We start from the raw sequence: 19,780 nt of genomic DNA, 5'->3' as shown, positions 1-19,780 counted from the left end.
TCCAAGCTGGAACAATGTACCTACCAGTGGCAGCCCGTCCATTAGGGGCGCCCAGGCGCCGCACCTTCTATCCACGCCACCCCCTATATGAATAATGGATAGATTCATGCAAAGTGTCCGTTTCATGAGTCCGGCCCTTTTCAGGACGCCGGGCGCCTGAATTACAGCGGTAAGGGTGTTTTTTTGAAGCACCTGATTACAGCCACAGGTTCTAATAGGCTGGGCTCGGAGCACAGAGCATTGCGCCATGAGCCCACCCAGGTGTTACAACAGCGAATGAACATTCACTGTTGTAACACCGATCCTCAATCTGGCCAATCAGAAGCAGGTCTGAGACCCGTTTTCCGATTGGCCGAAAAGAGAAGATTCCCGATTGGCCACCGAGGAGGAGTGAGGAAATGGAAGGCTGCTGATGCCCATGGAGAGCAGAGGAAGATAAAGCTGTCAGCGCTGAGCAAGGGAAGCTGCCCGCCGACCGACGGGGGGGGGGCGGGGTTGAACTGCTTGCCGCCCCCCCCAAAAAATTACTACCGGCCACCACTGGTACCTACAGTATGTAAAAATTGCCATACCTGGAGTTCTATAACTTTTTTTTTATTGGTAACAGACATAGAAAAAGCAGCAGAAAAAGACATAAAATTAATTCATACTGTGCAGAATACAGGCGCAGATGAGTACTATTCAGCCCTGTCATTACAAATTATAGTGTAATCACATAGCACTGTACATTCAAGTATATTGTGCATGTAGAATAATAGTCACTTTCTCTAGTAACTGAATGTATTATGTTTTATTTAAGAGTCTTCTGTGGAGTAGAACAAATGATCTGGTTCATCGTTATACAAAAGCCACTGAAAGTTTTATGACCCTGGAGGACACTTTCCTAGGCTTCCTATTCAATGGCCTTATGTGGTGTGGGAGGACTGCTGGTCCAGGTAAGCCTTTGGTGAATAAAACATGTATATTGATAGATCTATATAAAGTAAGGCCTCATGCTAGGGTTGCCACCTGTCCGGGATTCACCTGGACAGTTCGGGTTTGGAATCATGTGTCCGGGTTTTACACTGCCTGAAACCCGGACACATTATTCAGATTGGCCTATGGCTTCCCAGCAGGATTGCTGACTGCAGTTGTCTAAGCTGAGAGTGTCTGTTACCAGGGGCGGACTGACAACTCATGGGGTCCCCGGGCAATAGAAGATCATGGGGCCCCCTGTGTCCCTGTCAAACTAATTTCTGTTCGTACAGTGTATTATGACCACACAATTGTCATTCAAATTGCAACAGCGGCAGGCAACGCTGGACCCCTTCTCGGTCAGGTCGTATGACTGTAGACAGCGTGGTAGGTTGTGACCTCACTCCCCTTGCACGGAGAGATCCTTCACACACCAGGTCCAGGAAGAAGAGAGCATGGGGCAGATCTCTGGTCTCTTTTATAGCTCTTCCCAGCACTCTCTGTGATGATAGCAAGGATCCCTGGGATATAGCCATCTGATAGAACTACTAGTCCCACAATCCCTTTGGTTGGGCTCACAAATATGATGTCAGTCTAGTAACGCCGGCACTAGAGGGGCAATATGATATACAGACAGGGTAGGGAATAGCTGTTTGTTGCAATTGTCGTCCATGTTGCTACATTCTCCCCTCACTTGAAAGTCTTTGGTCCCCGAAGACAGAGCACAAACTGTAGGATCACCTCACTATATCATAAGAAAGTGAATGGTTAAATATATGACAAACTAGAAGATGCAAAGAGGGATTTTTTAACAAAAAAATATGTACATTGTCAGGCAGGGTCATATCAAGTTCATGACAGGCCAGTAACAAATTAGTGGCCCACCCAGTAGTGTCAGGGGATGGATCAAAGTGCTTCACTAGGATGCTGAGCAGTAGCATTTTTTACAAAAGTATCATACTTCAGTCTTTTTGGGGGGGCATATTTTCTGCCTCACTCTGGAGTAGATATTTTCCAGCAGTTCTGATTCAAGTTTTGGTTCAAGCTCTGGTTCAAACTCTGGTTCTAGCTCTGGTTCTAGCTCTTGTTCAAGCTCTGGTTCAAACTCTAGTTTGAGCTCTGGTTCCAGCTCTGGTTCAAGCTCGGATTCAGGCTCTAATTCAGGCTCTAATTCATATACAGTCTCTCTCTCTCTACTATGTTGATGGGAAAGCCAGGGTTTCTGGCACATTAAGTACTTCACTGGGTTCCATCTTGACATCCTTGCTTCCTTCTAGTGGGTGTAAATCTAGCACTTCAACTACTAGAAGTAGTAGACCTTTACAGCCTGCCCATGTGACTCATGAGGCTGTTCCATTGTCCATGGCCGTAGGGGCTCTTCACCATGAGAGTGCTTCACTAGGATGCTGAGCAGTAGAATTTTTTACAAAAGTATCATACTTCAGTCTTTTTGGGGGGGCATATTTTCTGCCTCACTCTGGAGTAGATATTTTCCAGCAGTTCTGATTCAAGTTTTGGTTCAAGCTCTGGTTCAAACTCTGGTTCTAGCTCTGGTTCTAGCTCTTGTTCAAGCTCTGGTTCAAACTCTAGTTTGAGCTCTGGTTCCAGCTCTGGTTCAAGCTCGGATTCAGGCTCTAATTCAGGCTCTAATTCATATACAGTCTCTCTCTCTACTATGTTGATGGGAAAGCCAGGGTTTCTGGCACATTAAGTACTTCACTGGGTTCCATCTTGACATCCTTGCTTCCTTCTAGTGGGTGTAAATCTAGCACTTCAACTACTAGAAGTAGTAGACCTTTACAGCCTGCCCATGTGACTCATGAGGCTGTTCCATTGTCCATGGCCGTAGGGGCTCTTCACCATGAGATAATCCAATTCCAAGTTATTTCCTCACCTACGTTTCCGCTGGTTATTGGTTATCCTGTGTTACAGAGGCATAACCCCTCTTTTGATTGGCTTCGTGCTGAGGTTCTCTCCTGGTCGCAACAATGCAGCAAGACATGTTTCCAAAATGTATGTATAGCAGAATATCTGCGCTAAACCCCAAAACTATATACATTTTTATATGTAAAGAAACTGGTGCTGCATCTAAAAAACCTGAATATTCAGTGGGTAATTATATACAAGTAAAAATGCGCAACCAAAAAAACAAAAAAAACTCTGCATGTAAAAAAAGAAAACGTGTGCTGTGATTAGGTGAAAACAATATTATGCATTATAGTCCATAGAGTGCTTGAGTCGATGCAAACAACAAGGACGGACTTTTCAGGAGAGCAAACGATTTTTCTGTTCATCAAAAAAGTGAGGCAAAACAACGCCGCTTACCAGATTTGATGGATTTCAGATTATAGAGATCATACAGTCACACACAGGAGGGATCACTTGGCTGAAGACCGTGTATCCACAGACTCTTCAGATAGCGGGATCCTTCCTCCTATAGCGGCTCTCTACTGTTGCGATATTCCCCACTGAGCCTTTTGCAAGATAGACTCCACCCGTGGAGTATATTATGAAATGGAAAGAAGATGCTTCATGCAGTACTCGACTTAAAAGGTATTTATTCAAGAAAATCCTAGGCACTGACATCCAAAACAAAACAGTATTCAGTATATTCAAACCACCCGTGGCTCAAGCCAGCCAGCTGGTTCATTGTGATGTCAAGACCTGTAGCTCCACCCGACGCGTTTCCCCGTACAAGGCTTTGACTGGGAAAGGTGGCTGTGTCTGAACGTCACACACCATGCTATTTAAATATGCATAGGCAGGAGAGACATCGGAAGCATCATTATATACTATATCTTTGTGTGTTATCGGTATATGCTGGACCTATTACTACCAATTGTTCTAAAAATTACACAGATGGATTGTCTATATTTATACAAGATATTGAAAAACAACACAGTTACAGTTACAGTTTACAGTTATAAAAAATTGCATGTACCCAATTTTCAATATTAGACATCTCACAAAACAATATCACATCTGATTTCAAAAAATTGTTTTAAAAAGGAAATACTGAGAATATAAAGTGTTACCTATACACCTGAAAAAAATATATATAGTTAAAAATAAAAATGAAAAGAAAAATTATTTAAATTCCTCTATTTTTACTGAGATGGGGCACTATTGTTAAAAGTTAGGATGAAACTAAAATGATCTGTCTCATCCACCTATTCCCTATTACTACCAAAAAATTATTAAAATAAAAAAATAAAAAATGTATATAAAAAATATATACATATATATATGTATGTGTATATTAGTACAACAATTTCAGCAAAATGTATTCTATGCAATTGATATAAAATGGGATGATAAAAAACATATATATATATATATATATATATATATATATATATATATATATATATATATATATATATATATATATATATATATACATAAAAGATGCATGCAAAAAAAAGCATACATAAAATATATATGTAAAGGAAAGGGGCGAAGTGGGGTAATGAGAGGACACTGTTCTAACTATTATCTATATAACAATTAATATCCCATTCCACGTTGAGTCCCAGGGGACTGTAACACTGGATATCAAAAATCCACTTTTTAGGTTAATTCCTCTCCAATGGGGATAAACCTTTCTATATCTATAACCTGGAGTAGGGAAGGGTCCCTATTATGATGCTGGTGAAAATGCCAGGAGACACTATGACCAATGAATCCCCTGCGTATGTTAGAAAGGTGTTCCCCCTATCCATACTTTAGGTGCCCTTATGGTCCTCCCAACGTACGGGAAGCCACACGCGCACCTAAGAAGATATATAACCCCTATAGTACCACAGGTAATAAAATCAGTAATTGTATAAGCCTTAGAAGCGACATGTGAGGAGAAAGTGGAGGTCTTAATGGTTTTCGAGCTATTGCACACTGTGCACCTCTTACATGGAAAGAAACCTTTCAAATTCCCAAACATGTTAGTTTTTTTGGGTGGGTCTATGGCACTAGGTGCCAAAAGGTCCTTTAAGGTTTGATTTTTTCTATATAGAACCTTTGGCTTGTCAGGAAGTGTAGGCCCCAATAATTTTTCACACTTTAGGACTTGCCAGTGTTTTCTGATTGTTTTATTGACCCACCAGAACTGGGATGAAAAAGTGGTTAAAAAAGACCACTCAAAACCATTCTTAGTATTTTCTTTATCTCTTGTTTTGGGGACCAATAAATTAGTTCTATTCAGGAGAGAAACTTCTTGTAATTCCTTATCAAGAATCTTTGAATCATACCTTCTTTCCATAAAGCGGCCTTTCAACACAATGGCCTGAGATTCGAAATCCCCAAGGCGGGAACAATTTCTTTTAATGCGTTGAAATTGTCCCTTGGGTATGGCTTTGAGCCAGATGGGATGATGACAACTATCTATTGGAATGTATCCATTTCTGTCTGTGTCTTTAAAAAAGTTTTAGTTAATAATGAGCCTTGCTCTTTAAAGTGGGGTTCCACCCAAAAAACAAAAATACCTGGAAAAATTCTAAAAAAAAAAACAAAAAAACATTTGGATATTTTTTTTTTTTTCACTTACCTCTAAATGCCTGTTGCTAGGTGGTCCCTCGTAGTCTGCCTGTTCCTTTGCCTGGGCTGGTGACATCACTTCCCCCTCGGCACAGGAAGGGCTCCGCTCTGCTCCCTCCCTCCTGTCAATCATCTGGGACCCATTATAGGTCCCAGGTGATTGAGCGGCCAATCACGGCGCGCGGCGCCGCTCGCGCATGCGCAGTGGGTGCCAGGCTGTGAAGCCACAGCCCAGCGCCCACAGTTGAAATGCCGGCGCCGACGAGCGGAGGGGGGGGACGAGCGGGGCTTCGATCCCCCGCATCGCTGGACCCAGGGACAGGTGAGTGTCCAATTAAAAGTCAGCAGCTGCAGTATTTGTAGCTGCTGACTTTTAATTTTTTTTTTTTTTTTTTGACGGCCCCCCTGGGTAGAACTCCTCTTTAAAGTTTACCAAATCCAAAAAATTCACTGATACTCTACTGCATTCATGGGTGAATCTAATCCCCATTGGTAGTTGTTAACACTCAACATAAATGAACACAAAGATTCCTCATCTCCCTTCTATAGTGACGCCAGAAAAGGAGGCGGGACTCATTTAGGGAAAAAAGATTAGTGCCGCTACATTTCAGTGAAAATAGAGGAATTTAAATCATTTTTCTTTTCATTTTTTATTTTTATCTATATATATATTTTTTCAGGTGTATAGGTAACACTTTATATTTTCAGTGTTTCCTTTTTAAAACATTTTTTTGAAATCAGATGTGATATTGTAACTATTGTTTTTGTGAGATGTCTAATATTGAAAATTGGGTACATGCAATTTTTTATAATTGTCGGATGTATTTATTTTGTTTTCAGTATCTTGTATAAATATAGACAAACCATCTGTGTAATTTTTAGAACGAAGGGTACTAATATGTTCAGCATATACTGATGACCCCCAAGGATATAGCATATAATGGTGCTTCCGGTGTCTCTCCTGCCTATGCATATTTAAGTAGAGTGGTGTGTGACATCCAGACACAGCCTCCTTTCCCAGTCAAAGCCTTGTACGAGGAAACAGGTCGGGTGGAGCTAGAGGTCTTGACGTCATCACGCACCAGCTGGCTGGCTTGAGCCGCGGCTGGTTTAAATATATAGAATACCGTTTTGTTTTGGATGTAAGAGCCTACGATTTTCTTGAATAAATACATATACACATGCATACACATAAGCTCACATACACATACACATATTTACATACATACGTACTCACACATACATACATGTATACATACTCACACATATATAAACGCACATACATACATATACATATATGCACACACATCTATACATACACACACACATACAGTACATACATAAAGCCTTTTTAAAAACTGCAGTACTGTACCCATACCTGCACACACATCAGCATTAACCACATTACAACCCCAGCAGAAATCCAGTCACACTTCATGAAAGACAATTACATACCTCCCAACATTTTGAGATGGGAATGAGGGACACCTACTAACAAATGTATGTAGGAATAGGACACGCCCCCTGCCACACCCCCTTAAAGGAGAATTAACCAAAAAAAAGGTTTATTAAATCCACAAGGACTTTTTTTTACCACTACTATTCCTTTATATTGGCTTTTAAAATGTACAAATGCAGCAATTTAGAAATCAGATGAAAGGTTTAGCACTAGGAAACCCTTTTTGAAAGATAAAAAGTGCATTTTTTATACAACTATATAGATCAGACCAAAATGAGGGGCAAATGAGGTGGGATGAGGGACAGAGGGACATTGCTCCAAATCAGGGACAGTCCCTCCTAATCAGGGACAGTTGGGAGCTATGCAATTAGTTCCAGCATGTACAGCAAACCTCTGAACATGACATGTCATGGGAGAGCTCACACTATTCTATGGGAAATGTTATCTGCATGCAGCCACTCTTCTAACCTATAGAGGATAGCTATGCTCTGCTACTGACATTCCTGCCTGCTGAGTGTATGGCTTTCATATGGGGTGGCTGGACTGGTCATAGACACATGCTATAGGGCTTCTGCACTGGTCACAGACTCATCCTATAGGGCCACAGGCTATTGTGCTGGTCAGAGTGATGCTATGGGGCTGCTGTGCCTGTCACCCACTTATCCTATAGGACTGAGGTACTGGTCTCACAATAATTCTAGAAGCTTGTTGTACTGGTCACAGAATAATACTATAAAACTGAGGTTTTGGTTACAGACTCATACTATAGGATTGAGGTTCTGGTCAAACAATTATACTATAGAGTGTAGGTACCAGTTGCCTACTCATACTACACACTGAGAGTGCACTGCAGACACATTGCTTACTTACTTAGCTCCGCTCGAACTATGAAAACTGTTTTGTTTTTTTGTTTTTTCCAAATGTTCGTTTTTTTTTAGCAAAAAAAAAAAACTCAGAAGTGATTAAATACCACCAAAAGAAAGCTCTATCTGTGTGAAAAAATGATAAAAAATTCATTTGGGTACAGTGTTGTATGACTGCAAAAAGTGACAGCGCTGAAAGCTGAAAATTGCACTGGGAAGGAAGGGGGTTTAAGTGCCCAGTAAGCAAGTGGTTAATAAATAATTGTTAACCTTACTATTGGGTACTTTGTGTCATTTACCAGCCCCTTCCTTTTGTGAATCGAGAGTCAGTGATCCGTACTGATCACTGACTCTGTTTATTTATAACAAGCATAGTAAACTGCTTCAATTCGTGAATGAATGGGAAGCTCTGTACAGAGCTATTCCTGTCCATTCATTCTGTGCAGATGAGGCTGCAGAGAAGGAGATTGAAAGCTATGTCCTCAATCTCTCTTCTCTGTCTCCTAAAAACTGTAAAAAATAATGAAAAAAATATTTTGTAAAAATTTTTTTAAAAAAAGTAAAAAAAAAAAAAAAAAGACAAAAATAATGCTAACACCAGAGGCAGAACTGCCAGGGTCACAGAAGTTGCACTTGTGACCAGGCAATGGCTCGGAGGAAAGGGCCACTGGCTACATGTAAAACCATACATTGAAAGTGCTATTCTCAGTATTCACAAACATCAAACATAGGTAATGTCCCTTTCAATCTACAATACACCACGTGCAATTTATGTTTGAAATAAAGACCTCAAACAAGTTCTTTTTATATTCAGAATACTGTGAATGAATACAGAGATACTGTGCCTGACGCATCGTTTCGCTACAAGAAACGTCTTCAGGTGAAATGAAAGCCTCCCCACTGTCAGAATACAATAGCTCAACAGAAGAGATTCCCCCATTCACCTCTAATTTGTGGATGGAGAAATCAATTAATTTAAAAAAAAAAAAATGCATCATGTATGGCCAGCCTTCGGCATTGTCTTGATAACAGAGAGTCTCCAGCAGAGCAGATGTATCTCTTTCCATTTTAGACCTGTAGGAATTTTTGTACCACATAGATCACTGAACAAATGGTCATGAGTGATAGAAAGGTGTAAAAAAGCACAGTGCTGTCTCTGCCTGCTTCAACACTTGATATGGAGACATAATTAGTGTATATGCCTCTTATGCATTTATATGATTCATTTCAGGGATGAACTATAATGCGTGTCCTGCATGGAATGAATGTGCCAACAATTCTCGCTCCTCTTTCTGGAAGATGGCCTCTGCTACTGTAAGTGTAATGACTGCATCTACACTAATGTAAACTAAACTAAAAATAGTACTGCTCTAATGCTCCTGAAGGAAATATACAATATAAGGCTCCTCAGACTCATCTTAGACTACAAGAAAATGGCGCCCAGCTGCACACAGGATCAGCGGACTGTAAAGCTAAAATGATGAGAATTGGCTTCAGCTTTGTTCTCCACTCATAGAAGAACCCCCTGATGCATTTCACCCATGTGGGGCTTAATCGTGATTAACCCCTTCCTGCCGACTGTACATATATATGTGGCCTCACAGAAGTCTTTTTCCGTGGGGCCTCATATATGCATATAGTAATCCTCCGGTATTTCCGTACATCATTTCCCTCTAGTGCCCAGTGTTATCGGATGACATCATGTTTGTGAGCCAAGCAAAAGGGATTGTGGGATGAGTAGTTCCTCAGACTGATAATTGCTTTACATGATTATGCGCCTGTAATTTTCAGAATACAGTAGCTTTTACTACCATCAGGGAGATTGCTGGGAGTAGCTATAAAAGAAGAAATAGCCTGCGGGGAGATCTCTTCCTCCTGGGCCTGACGTGAAACATACCTCTCCTTGCTAGCTGAGAGGGGTCGCAACCTACCACGCGGTATAACACACTCTAACCCAGTGGTTCTCAACTCCAGTCCTCAGGACCCACCAACAGGCCAGGTTTGCAAGATAGCTGAAATACATCACAGGTGATATCACTTGCTGCTCAGTGATTGCAGTATTCTAGTCTGCATCTCCCCAAGGTAATACTTAAAATCTGGCCTGTTGGTGGGTCCCGAGGACTGGAGTTGAGAACCACTGCTCTAACCCATATGAGAGGGGCCTTGCTCCGTTGCTTGTCATCTGACATCCTTCCAGCACCACTCCAGTCGCCTGCCAATCGGGGTATCAAGCTTCACATCGGGAGATCGAGACGGCGGATCCGCTGCATGAGTGTCGCTACATGAGATACTGCCTGGAAGTCATATCGGCCTGGTCGCTGGTGAGAAGGCAATCGCTCAACCTTTACCCATCCTTTGTCACGGTTTCACTGGGACACTTTGCACAGACATCTCTATCTTAGGAATACTTTACTGAACTTTCTTTGAACACTGTGCACACCTTTAGTCTTCTTCATTACAAGAAACCTATTGTTTCTTACTACACCTTATTGGATTACAGTTAATAAGCTCCTACATGTTGGTGAAGACCATCAGATCTGCAACGGGGACATTACTGTCATTACTGCCATAAGGGTCATTATACCATCACCTCTAGGCCAGACCTCACCTTAGGGCAACAGTTATAGGCTGGCCAAGGTTTCACTCTTCAGAAGTGTGTCAATAAAATAAGTTAGCTGTACTTATCCCTTCGGGTGCTAGCAGTATTTCTTTGAGGAAGTGTATACAATATACTGTTCATTTCTAATATCTTGCGTGTGTCGTTCAGAGGAATTCCTTTGCTGAGTTGGCACTGTTGCCTAAAACTCAGCAGATCTATTACCTCCTCTTTGTGATAACATCCTTTTAATCTGTTCTAGTAAATATTCTCAGAACATAAATACACTGAGTTGTCTGATTCATTACTTTAAAGCGGAGTTCCACCCAAAAGTGGAACTTCCGCTCATCTGATTCCTCCCCCCTTCCGGTGCCACAATTGGCACCTTCCAGGGGGGAGGTGGGTGCAGATACCTGTATTAGACAGGTATCTGCACCCACTTCCGGGAATAGACTCCCGCGGGAGTCACGCCCCCTCCCGCACCCCCCCGCTGCCTCCTGGGAAACACACAGGTCCCAAGAGATAGTGGGGACCACTTAGGACACGTAGCGCAACTCGCGCATGCACAGCAGGGAACCGGGAAGTGAAGCCGCAACGTTTCACTTCCTTATTCCCTCACCGAGAATGGCGGCGGCAGCTGCCGAGAGCCAAGCTGTTGCTCAGCTTCGGCTGCCGGCATCGCTGGACTCCTGGAAAGGTAAGTGTCCCTTTATTAAAAGTCAGCAGCTGCACTATTTGTAGCTGCTGGCTTTTAATAATTTTTTTTCAGGTGGACTCTCTCTTTAAGGTGGTACAAGGATGTTAGAACCCAAAGTGTCAGGTGGGTTGGAATGTTCGCCAGGTCCTGGCAGTGCAGATGAGGAGGTAATTCCAAGCAGTCCCTCAAGGGGTCGTGCTACATGCATATCTTTCTCTGTTTTGGGAGGGCGCTCTCAGCACAGCGACTGGGCTCTTATTGAGAGCCCTGGGTCTCGTACTAACGATTGGTAACCAGGACTCATGGTTCTGGGTCACCTGAACACTGTGATAGCCTCTGATTGGCTATCACAGTGATCAGTCACTGTGAGCCCACCCTTGTGTTTACTTCCTCTTCTGAATGGAGAGGAAGATACATTGTATCTTTGTCTCCTTGCAGGAGTCAGAGCTGTAAATACTGTAAAAAAAAGGCGTGTAAAAAAATTTAAATAAGTAAGAAAAAATGAAGAAAAAATTATTTCAAGGTTTGCCAGGGTTAGTGTTGGGGTCAAGGTCAGGTTCAAAGGTCAAGGTTGGGGTCAAAGGTCACAGCCAGAGTATTTTGGGTAGACATTTTTTTTTTTTTTTTTTAATTAGTGTCAGTTTGTTTAGGCAGGATTATTAAAGAAGCAAAATGTGCACCATTGTTTCTGTGCCGTACTACGGGTACAATCAACTAACATACACATATGTGGCATCGCTGCAATTGTCAGGAGCAGAAGAATTCATTTTGGGCTGTTCTTTGGTGGTAAATTATAGTAATAGCAGAGATACACAGCTACATTTTAAAAAATTTAATTTTTTTTCACTATTTTGGGCCAGTTTGCCTTTGCTAATAAAATCTTTTTTAGGAGATATTCGTTACCATTTACCACCAAATGAAAGCTCAAGTTGTCCTAAAAAAAAAACGAGGTGTGATCCACTTGGATACACAAAATAGTTGTGAGGATATGTACAGTTTTACTAACACATGACAAAGTGGCAAAATTGTGCTTAGGCATTAACATTTATTTTACCCTCAGGCGGGAAGGGGTTAATCTCCATATGGGTGAAATACATTAGGAGAGGTTCCTCTATGGATGGAGAACCGAGCTGAAACAATTTTAGCTACAAGTCTGCTGATCCTCTGTGCAGCCAGGTACCATTTTCTTGTAGTCTAAGACTGCATCTATACTTTATATTTTAATGTGGTTTTAAAGGATCATTTTGTCACTAAAATAAAGTACATAAAGACCTTATGGGGGGGCAGACTGTGACCAGTGGGAGTAAAAACAAATGGCATAGCTCCTGTGGTCAGTAGGAGAAACGGTGCTCCATCAATGGTATTGTAGGTATTGGGGGGCAGGAATAGCACCCCATCTTTGGTGTCAGTGGGAGGAATAGCGCCCTGTGATTGGTGTGAGTGGAAGACATGGCACCTCATCATTGGTGTCAGTAGGAGGAATAGTGCCCTGTCATTGGTGCCATTGGAAGGCACGGCACCTCATCATTGATGTCAGTGGGAGGAATAGTGCCCTGACGTTGGTGTGAGTGGAAGGAATGGCACCTCATCATTGGTGTCAGTGAGAGGAATAGTGCCCTGTCATTGGTGTGAGTGAAAGGCACGGCACCTCATCGTTGGTGTCAGTAGGAGGAATAGTGCCCTGTCATTGGTGCCAGTAGAAGGCATGGAATAGTGCCTTGTATCAGTGGGAGGAACAATGTTCCAAGGGCTGGATAAAGACAAGCAAAGGGCTGCAGTTTGGAGACCACTGCTCTACATGTATACGCATCTTTTAATACCTTATAAAGCTGAGCTGCAGCTGGACAGGGATGCACACATATTGCGGCCGTGATGTTTTGCTTCTTGACCGCAGAAAAAGTTATACCCCCTGTCGCATTTGCCCTCATCAGTGCCCTGATTACAATAAATAAAAACAGTGTCACAAAACAGTGCCCACCATTGCCCACCAATGCCAGCATACAGTGCCCACCAGTGGCAGCAATTAGTGCCCACCACTGCCCACAAGTGCCACCAATCAGTGCCCATTAGCAATGCCAGTCAGTGCTGGCAATCAGTGCCACCTATCAGTGCTGGCCCTCAATGCCCATCACTACTTTCGATCAATGCCCGTCAGTGTCGCCCATTAGTGTCACCCATCAATGTCCATCAATGCCCATCTGTACGCCTATCCATGCCGCCTACCCCTACCCACCAGTGCCGCCTATCAGTGCCCACCAGTGCCACCCAACAGTGCCCATCAGTCTCGCCTATCAGTGCTCATCAGTGCCACCTATCAGTGCCCATAAGTGCAGCATATTAGTGCCTCCTCATCAGTGCCACCTCATCAGTGCCCATAAGTGCCGCCTCATCAGTGCCCATAAGTGCCGCCTTATCAGTGCCCATAAGTGCCACCTCATCAATGCCCACCAGTTCAGCCTATCAGTGCCCATCAGTGCCGCCTCATCAGCGCACATCAGTGAAGGCAAAAAATTACTTAGTTATAAAATTTACTGACAGAAAAAAGGTAAAAAACCTATTTTTTCAAAATTTTTGGTCTTTTTAAAAAAAATAAAATAAAAAAAACAGCAGTGATTAAATACCACCAAAAGAAAGCTCTATTTGTGTGAAGAAAATGATAAAAAAATTTGTTTGGGTACAGTGTAACACGATCGCGCAATTGTCAATCAAAGTGCAACAGCGCTGAAAGCTGAAAAATGGCTTAGGCAGGAAGGGGGTGTAAGTGCCTGGTAGGCAAGTGGATAAAGACATTGGTTTACCGAAAGCTCTAACCTGATCAAGATAAGTTCTATTCATTTTGGGAGAAGTATTTAGATTTGTTTTACTATGATCTACAGCAAATGCAGTGATATTCTACTTTCTCATTCGTTCATTGACAGACACAGCCTTCTTTATTCAGAACAGTAGGGTTATATCATCTCCGCAGGAGTAGGACTAGGCAGAACAAAAAAACAACCCCTGGCTACGCTCCTGGGCTGTCCTGCGTCAGTATATAACCCCCTCCCTGCTGTAGGTATTCAGTTTTTTTCTGCCTAGTCAGGAGTAAGGACCTAGTTCCCTGCTGGGATCTCTAGTCCTGGGAATTTTTTTGTTGTTTGTTATTTTCTCTTTTTCCTGGATTTTTTTCCAGTGAGATCTACAATTAACTGCTAGGCTTGGCTGACTGGCTGGACGCTTGATCCAGTGGTAACCCCAGTCTGGCCAGCGAGCGTGCGCAGACCACAGCTACGCGCTAGGTCGGCCGCGACATGGACTGGGCAGGGGCTGGCCCTGCGAGTTAAACGTCTCTCAAGGTCGCATATGACCGGGTCTCAGCCTGTGTCGCAGCATTCCTCATGGCCGACAGCCCCCACCACTTCGGTGGCGAGGAGCATCTGTCTGGGAGCATTACCCATGCTTTTTCGCTGGAGAGTAAGGGGTCCCCTCCTCTCCTTCCCTAGAGTGGTGTGGGTACTCCCTGGGGTAGTCGGTCCCTCCGGGGTTCTCCTCCACCCCCCTTCCTCCCCCCCTTCCCCCTATCCTGGGTGAGGCCCAGGCTCCCGGCCTAGGGGCTTTGTGGACATGTCCCCCTTTTCCACCTTCGGATTGTTACTGGGGGGGCATCTAGTGGTTGGGCCTGGGAGATGAGTGGTTGCCATAATTTATGCCTACCAGCTGGGGGACCGCTCTTGCGGCCGGTGGCCGAAAATTCAGTCCGCGGCCTTGCGGCCTACCGCTGTCATGGCCGGTGGTCGAAAATTTAGGCCTACCGGCTTGGAGGTCCGAAAGTTTTGCGGCCTACTGACCGGGTGTCCGGTCCCCTCGTGGCCCGCGCACTCGTGGTGGGCGGCCAAAATTTAGCCCTTGGCTTTTGCGGCCTACAGGACCGTGGTTTTTTTTACCTATTGGGTTGCAGCTTCTGTGGCCTCCTGGATCAGCGCCCCTGTGAGGGGCCCTGATCATTTCCCCTGTGCTGGGCCCAGTCTGTGCCCCCTGTGAGGGGCCCTGGTATGTGCCCCCTGTGAGGGGCCATGGTCTGTGCCCCTGTGTGGGGCCCCGGTATGTGCCCCCTGTGTGGGGCCCCGGAATGCGCCCTCGGTGAGGGGTCCCGGTATTTGCCCCCTGTGAGGGGCTCCGGTTTTTGCCCCCTGGTGAGGGGCCCCAGTTTGTGCCCCTGTGAGGGGCCCTAGTTTGTGCCCCCTGTGAGGAGCCCCCAGGCTGCGCACCCTGTTAGGGGCTCTGTTTTGTGGGGCCTTGGTCTGTGCCCCCTGTGAGGGGCCTCGGGGGTACTCCCTGTGCGGGGCCTCGGTCAACATCCCATACGTGGACCTCGGGCGGGGGGGTTCCAATTGGTGGCCCCCTCCCCCTGTGTTTTTTGGGGTAATGCTTAGGCATATAGCCTAGTATATAGCACCCCTGCCCTCCCCTCCCCCCCATCTCCTATCTGGCTCTGAGGATGTGGCCCACCTTGCGGGCTGGTGGCCACGCTTACTATCTTGTCAGGAAGTGAGGTTAACTGCAGTAGGGCACGAAAAAGAGCTGGTTATCGTACTTATTACATCTGTGCAGGAACCCTTCAAGATGGGGGATGCATCGGTGGCTGCTGCGGAGAGCCGATACCTCATAAGCCGTCTTACGCGGCGAAATCGTTCCCTTTTTTCTCTTATCTTGACAAAATTGTCCTTGAAGACTGGAAGGGTCTAGAGTGCATTTGTGTTTCTAGAAAAAAAAAAAAAAACACTTGCTGTGAGGTACCCATTTGGGAATTCCTCTGCCTTTGCTGCATTGCTGGACCTATTGGTCTAGGCACTGCAGTATGTCAGCTATGCCTCTTGGCTGTAGTTCCTCTGGTTGCTGAGCTTCTTTTTTTTTTTCTCAAACAAAAAGGTTTTTATTTCAGCAAAAATTATTACATACAGTTCCGGAACACATATGTCAGTGTACAAAGTAGCGGTACAATCAGGCATAAAGACAATAAAGATTGCATCACTTTTCCCCCATAATCTCCCGATCAAGCATATTATAGTGTTTAATCCCTCTCATTAGTCTTCCACCTGCACACCTGTATCTTCAGCAAATCACAATACAATCACTTATTCTTATTTATTTGCAACAGGACAATTAACAGATTCTCTAAAATAAACGATCAATCACTAGGTCTACTGGCGCAAGTCCAGGGACCTCCAGCCACTGTGCCCAAAGCTTCTCAAATTTTTTTGATGTTCCCCTGTGTTGAAAAATTATTTTTTCCAAACAGATAGTGTTCCCCATTTGTATGATCCACTCCTGTTTCGTAGGAGGGTCTTCAGATTTCCAATGCCTAAGAATTAGCATACGTGCCTGAAACAAAGTTCTATGGATGGCTTGCTTAAGGATATCTCCTGTTAATAAGTCATCTATTATCCCTAACAGGCATGGTTTGGGGTCTAATGGTATCTGTACCTGGAAAACCATATTAATGGTATCCAGCACAGTTTTCCAATATAAATGAAGTTTAGGGCATCTCCATAGGAGATGAATAAGATCTCCGTGGTCTCTACGACATCTTGTACATGTGGGATCTGTGCCAACTCCCATACGGACAAGTCTAGCCGGTGTATAATGTACTCTGGAAAGTATATACAACTGGGACAGTTTTTGAGCAGCATTCAATGAGCACAGGGGGGCCGCCTGTAGAGCCTCGTCCCACTGTTCCTCCTCAAATGCGCCAACATCCTGCTCCCACCTAGCCATAACCTTCAATGGCGAGTCTCCCAGAACCAAATTCAGAAGCATAGCGTAGCAGTCCGATATAAACCCTTTATATGTATTTATTTCAAGGAGGAAGTTAAAAACGGGTGCAAGATCTAGAGTCCAAATATCTGGACCCCTCTGGGCATCTATCGCATGTTTAAGTTGTTGATAGTAGAAGTTCATGGAGAGCAGCAACTGGAAGGCTTCCCTAAGCTCCAAAAAGGATCTCAGCTTGCCATCTTGAAATATATGTGTCATGTGTGATAACCCGTACTGCTTCCATTTCACTCCATATGGTATTTTTGCTATTTCCATGTAGTGATTATTTTCCCAAATTGGGCTATATTTAGTATACCCTTGTACTTTCTGTAGCATCCTGGCCTTGTTCCAAATCTTTTGCATAAGAGCATAAGTTGGAAAAAGTTTGTTGGATTTGTTATATTGCAGCGCCTCCAGCCCATCCAGGGCCCCACACTTGACCGTAAAGTGAAGTAGCTGGGCCGAGGAGTCCCGCAGATTTAGCTCTACTTCCTGTGTAGGCCGCAGAACTCTAGCAATGTGTTGTAGCTGGGCAGCTAAGTAATATACCCAAGGATTAGGCAGCGCTAGGCCACCCTCGTCCTTGGGACGCTGGAGTTGCTCAAGCTTAATTCTGGGTGGTTTTGAAAGCCATATAAACGATTGGAAGAGTGAGTTAATAATTCTGAACTTTTTTAAAGTACTGACCATTGGGGAGTTGTGGAGTATATATAAAAGTTGGGGCATAAGGATCATTTTTATTAGATTGATCCTACCTACTTGTGATAACTTCAATTTGCTCCATACTTTGACCCGATCGCGACAACGATTAATAAGAGGGGTTAGTCTAGGACATGGGGAGTGACTTGTATGCCTAAGTACTTAAGAGACGTCGATACCGGGATGTCCAGTATACTGTTTTGAGAGGAGGATAGCTCACGATCTAACAATAGGAGGGAGGACTTGGTCCAATTAATAACTAGACCCGAGTACTGCCCGAATCGGCCAATGACTCTCATTGCCTCTGACAGCGAAGCTGACGTATCTCCAAGAAGCAGCATGGTGTCATCAGCATACATAATAACTTTCTCCTGGACATCCCCGTATCGAAACCCCCGTATTAAGGGGTTACTGCGTATCATAGAAGCCAGAGGCTCTATGGCCAAGGCAAATAAGAGGGGAGACAGGGGGCAGCCCTGTCTCGTACCTCTGTATAAACTGAAGGGTGCGGAAATCCGGCCTCCCTCTCTAATGACTGCCACCGGGGAGGAGTATAATAACTGTATCCATTTAATGTAGTTATCCCCGATCCCAAACTTCCTCATTACTGCCCATAGGTAGTCCCATTCGACGCTATCAAACGCCTTATGGGCGTCCAGGGAAAGCAGGGCTCTATCCCCCCTATTATCTGACTGGGATTGGATATTGAGAAAAAGTCTGCGCAAATTTATCGCAGTCGATTTCTGGGGCATGAAGCCGGATTGGTCTGAATGTATTATGGTGGATATGACTTTGTTCAGACGTAACGCCAATACCTTGGCGAGAATCTTCACATCATTTTGTAAAAGCGAGATCGGACGATACGATCCCGGGTCCAGTGGGTCTTTGTTGGGCTTTAATATCAGGACTATGCTTGCTCTGGTCATCGATTGGGGGAGGTTGCCACTTTGTTTTGCTGCATTAAATACCTTCAGCAGGTGTGGGAGTATACATTCCCCATACTATTTGTAAACTTCAATGGGGAGCCCATCGTCCCCCGGAGCTTTAGAGTTGGGGAACAAACTGGTCGCCACCTGTAGTTCATCAATAGTGATAGGGTCATCCAGCTTAGTACGAGATGCCTCAGATAAACTGGGCAGCTGGATTTCATCTAAGTATTCAGTGAGCGAGTCTTGTGAGTATGTTTGTTTAGATTGGTATAAAGAGGAGTAAAACCAATTCTGCTAGGATCTGGTCTGGGCTATTGGTTATTCCTCCCCGATGAGAGCGTAGTGCTCCAATCGAAGGAGAGGTCTGATGGGAGTGGGCAATGGTTGCTAACAGACGACCAGTGTGCTCTCCCTCCTCATAGTGTGCAGTTTTTTGAAAAAACCTCTTTCTCTCCGCTGTAGATGATGTGACCTTATATAGCGCCTCCTGCGCCGAAAGCCATGCATCCTTATTAGCTGGGGTTGGATCAGCAATAAATCGTCCCTCTAATTCCTCTGCCATAAGTTCTATTCCCTCCCTCTGAGCATGGTTCTTCCTTTTAACTGCTTGAATTTCAGCGATAAAAATACTTCGAAGGACTGCCTTAAAGGCCTCCCAGGATAAAGCAGATGAAGCTTCATTGGCATGAATCCGCCAGTACTCTGCAATATGGAGTTCTATTTGCTCATGGGAAGGGAAGAGACTCAGCCAAAATGCATTCATCTTCCACGGAGCCTTAGCCGTCGCGGAAGGAGGACGCACCTCCAGGGTCACAATCAATGGTGAATGATCAGATACACTTCTAATAGCATATGTCACTGTCGAGATGTAGCGAGCCGCTACCCCCGAACACAGACAAAGGTCTATCCGTGATAGAGAGGAGTGGCCCCTGGAGAAACAAGAGAACTGACGCACCTCTGGATTCCCTGCTCTCCAAGGGTCTTTCCATCCCACCTCCTCCATAAACTTACTGAGTGCCGTACGACCCCCACCCCGTCCACTCGCTACTGGTGGGTGTTTGTCTAGAAATGGATCAGTGTAGTTATTAAAATCTCCGAAGGCATACAGTGGGACCTCAGGATATTTAACTTGGTATGCTAGTAGGGCTCTCACTACTTGGTTGTTATACGGAGGAAGCACATACACAAAGGCTAATATACATTTAAGAGTAGATAACCTACACAAAAGGAATACATATCTCCCTTCTTGATCAATTTCGGAGC

At 44.3% G+C, this 19,780-nt stretch overlaps 1 protein-coding gene across 2 annotated transcripts in view; it reads left to right on the top strand.

Annotated features, from left to right (window-relative positions):
* The window catches only part of LOC141117138 (ADP-ribosyl cyclase/cyclic ADP-ribose hydrolase 1-like), a 61,704-nt gene that overhangs the window by 16,008 nt on the left and 25,916 nt on the right, over positions 1-19,780 (top strand). For both annotated transcript variants that reach the window (XM_073609788.1, XM_073609781.1), the window contains exons 3-4: positions 800-935; positions 9,038-9,120. In XM_073609788.1, coding sequence (XP_073465889.1) covers positions 800-935; positions 9,038-9,120 — 219 coding nt within the window. The remainder of the gene's footprint in view (positions 1-799; positions 936-9,037; positions 9,121-19,780) is intronic.

The sequence above is a fragment of the Aquarana catesbeiana genome, linkage group LG01 (genome assembly GCF_042186555.1).
Source record: "Aquarana catesbeiana isolate 2022-GZ linkage group LG01, ASM4218655v1, whole genome shotgun sequence".
Lineage (NCBI taxonomy): Eukaryota > Metazoa > Chordata > Amphibia > Anura > Ranidae > Aquarana > Aquarana catesbeiana.
The sequence above is the reverse complement of the archived record's forward strand: the minus strand, read 5'-3'. Positions and strand labels throughout refer to the sequence as shown.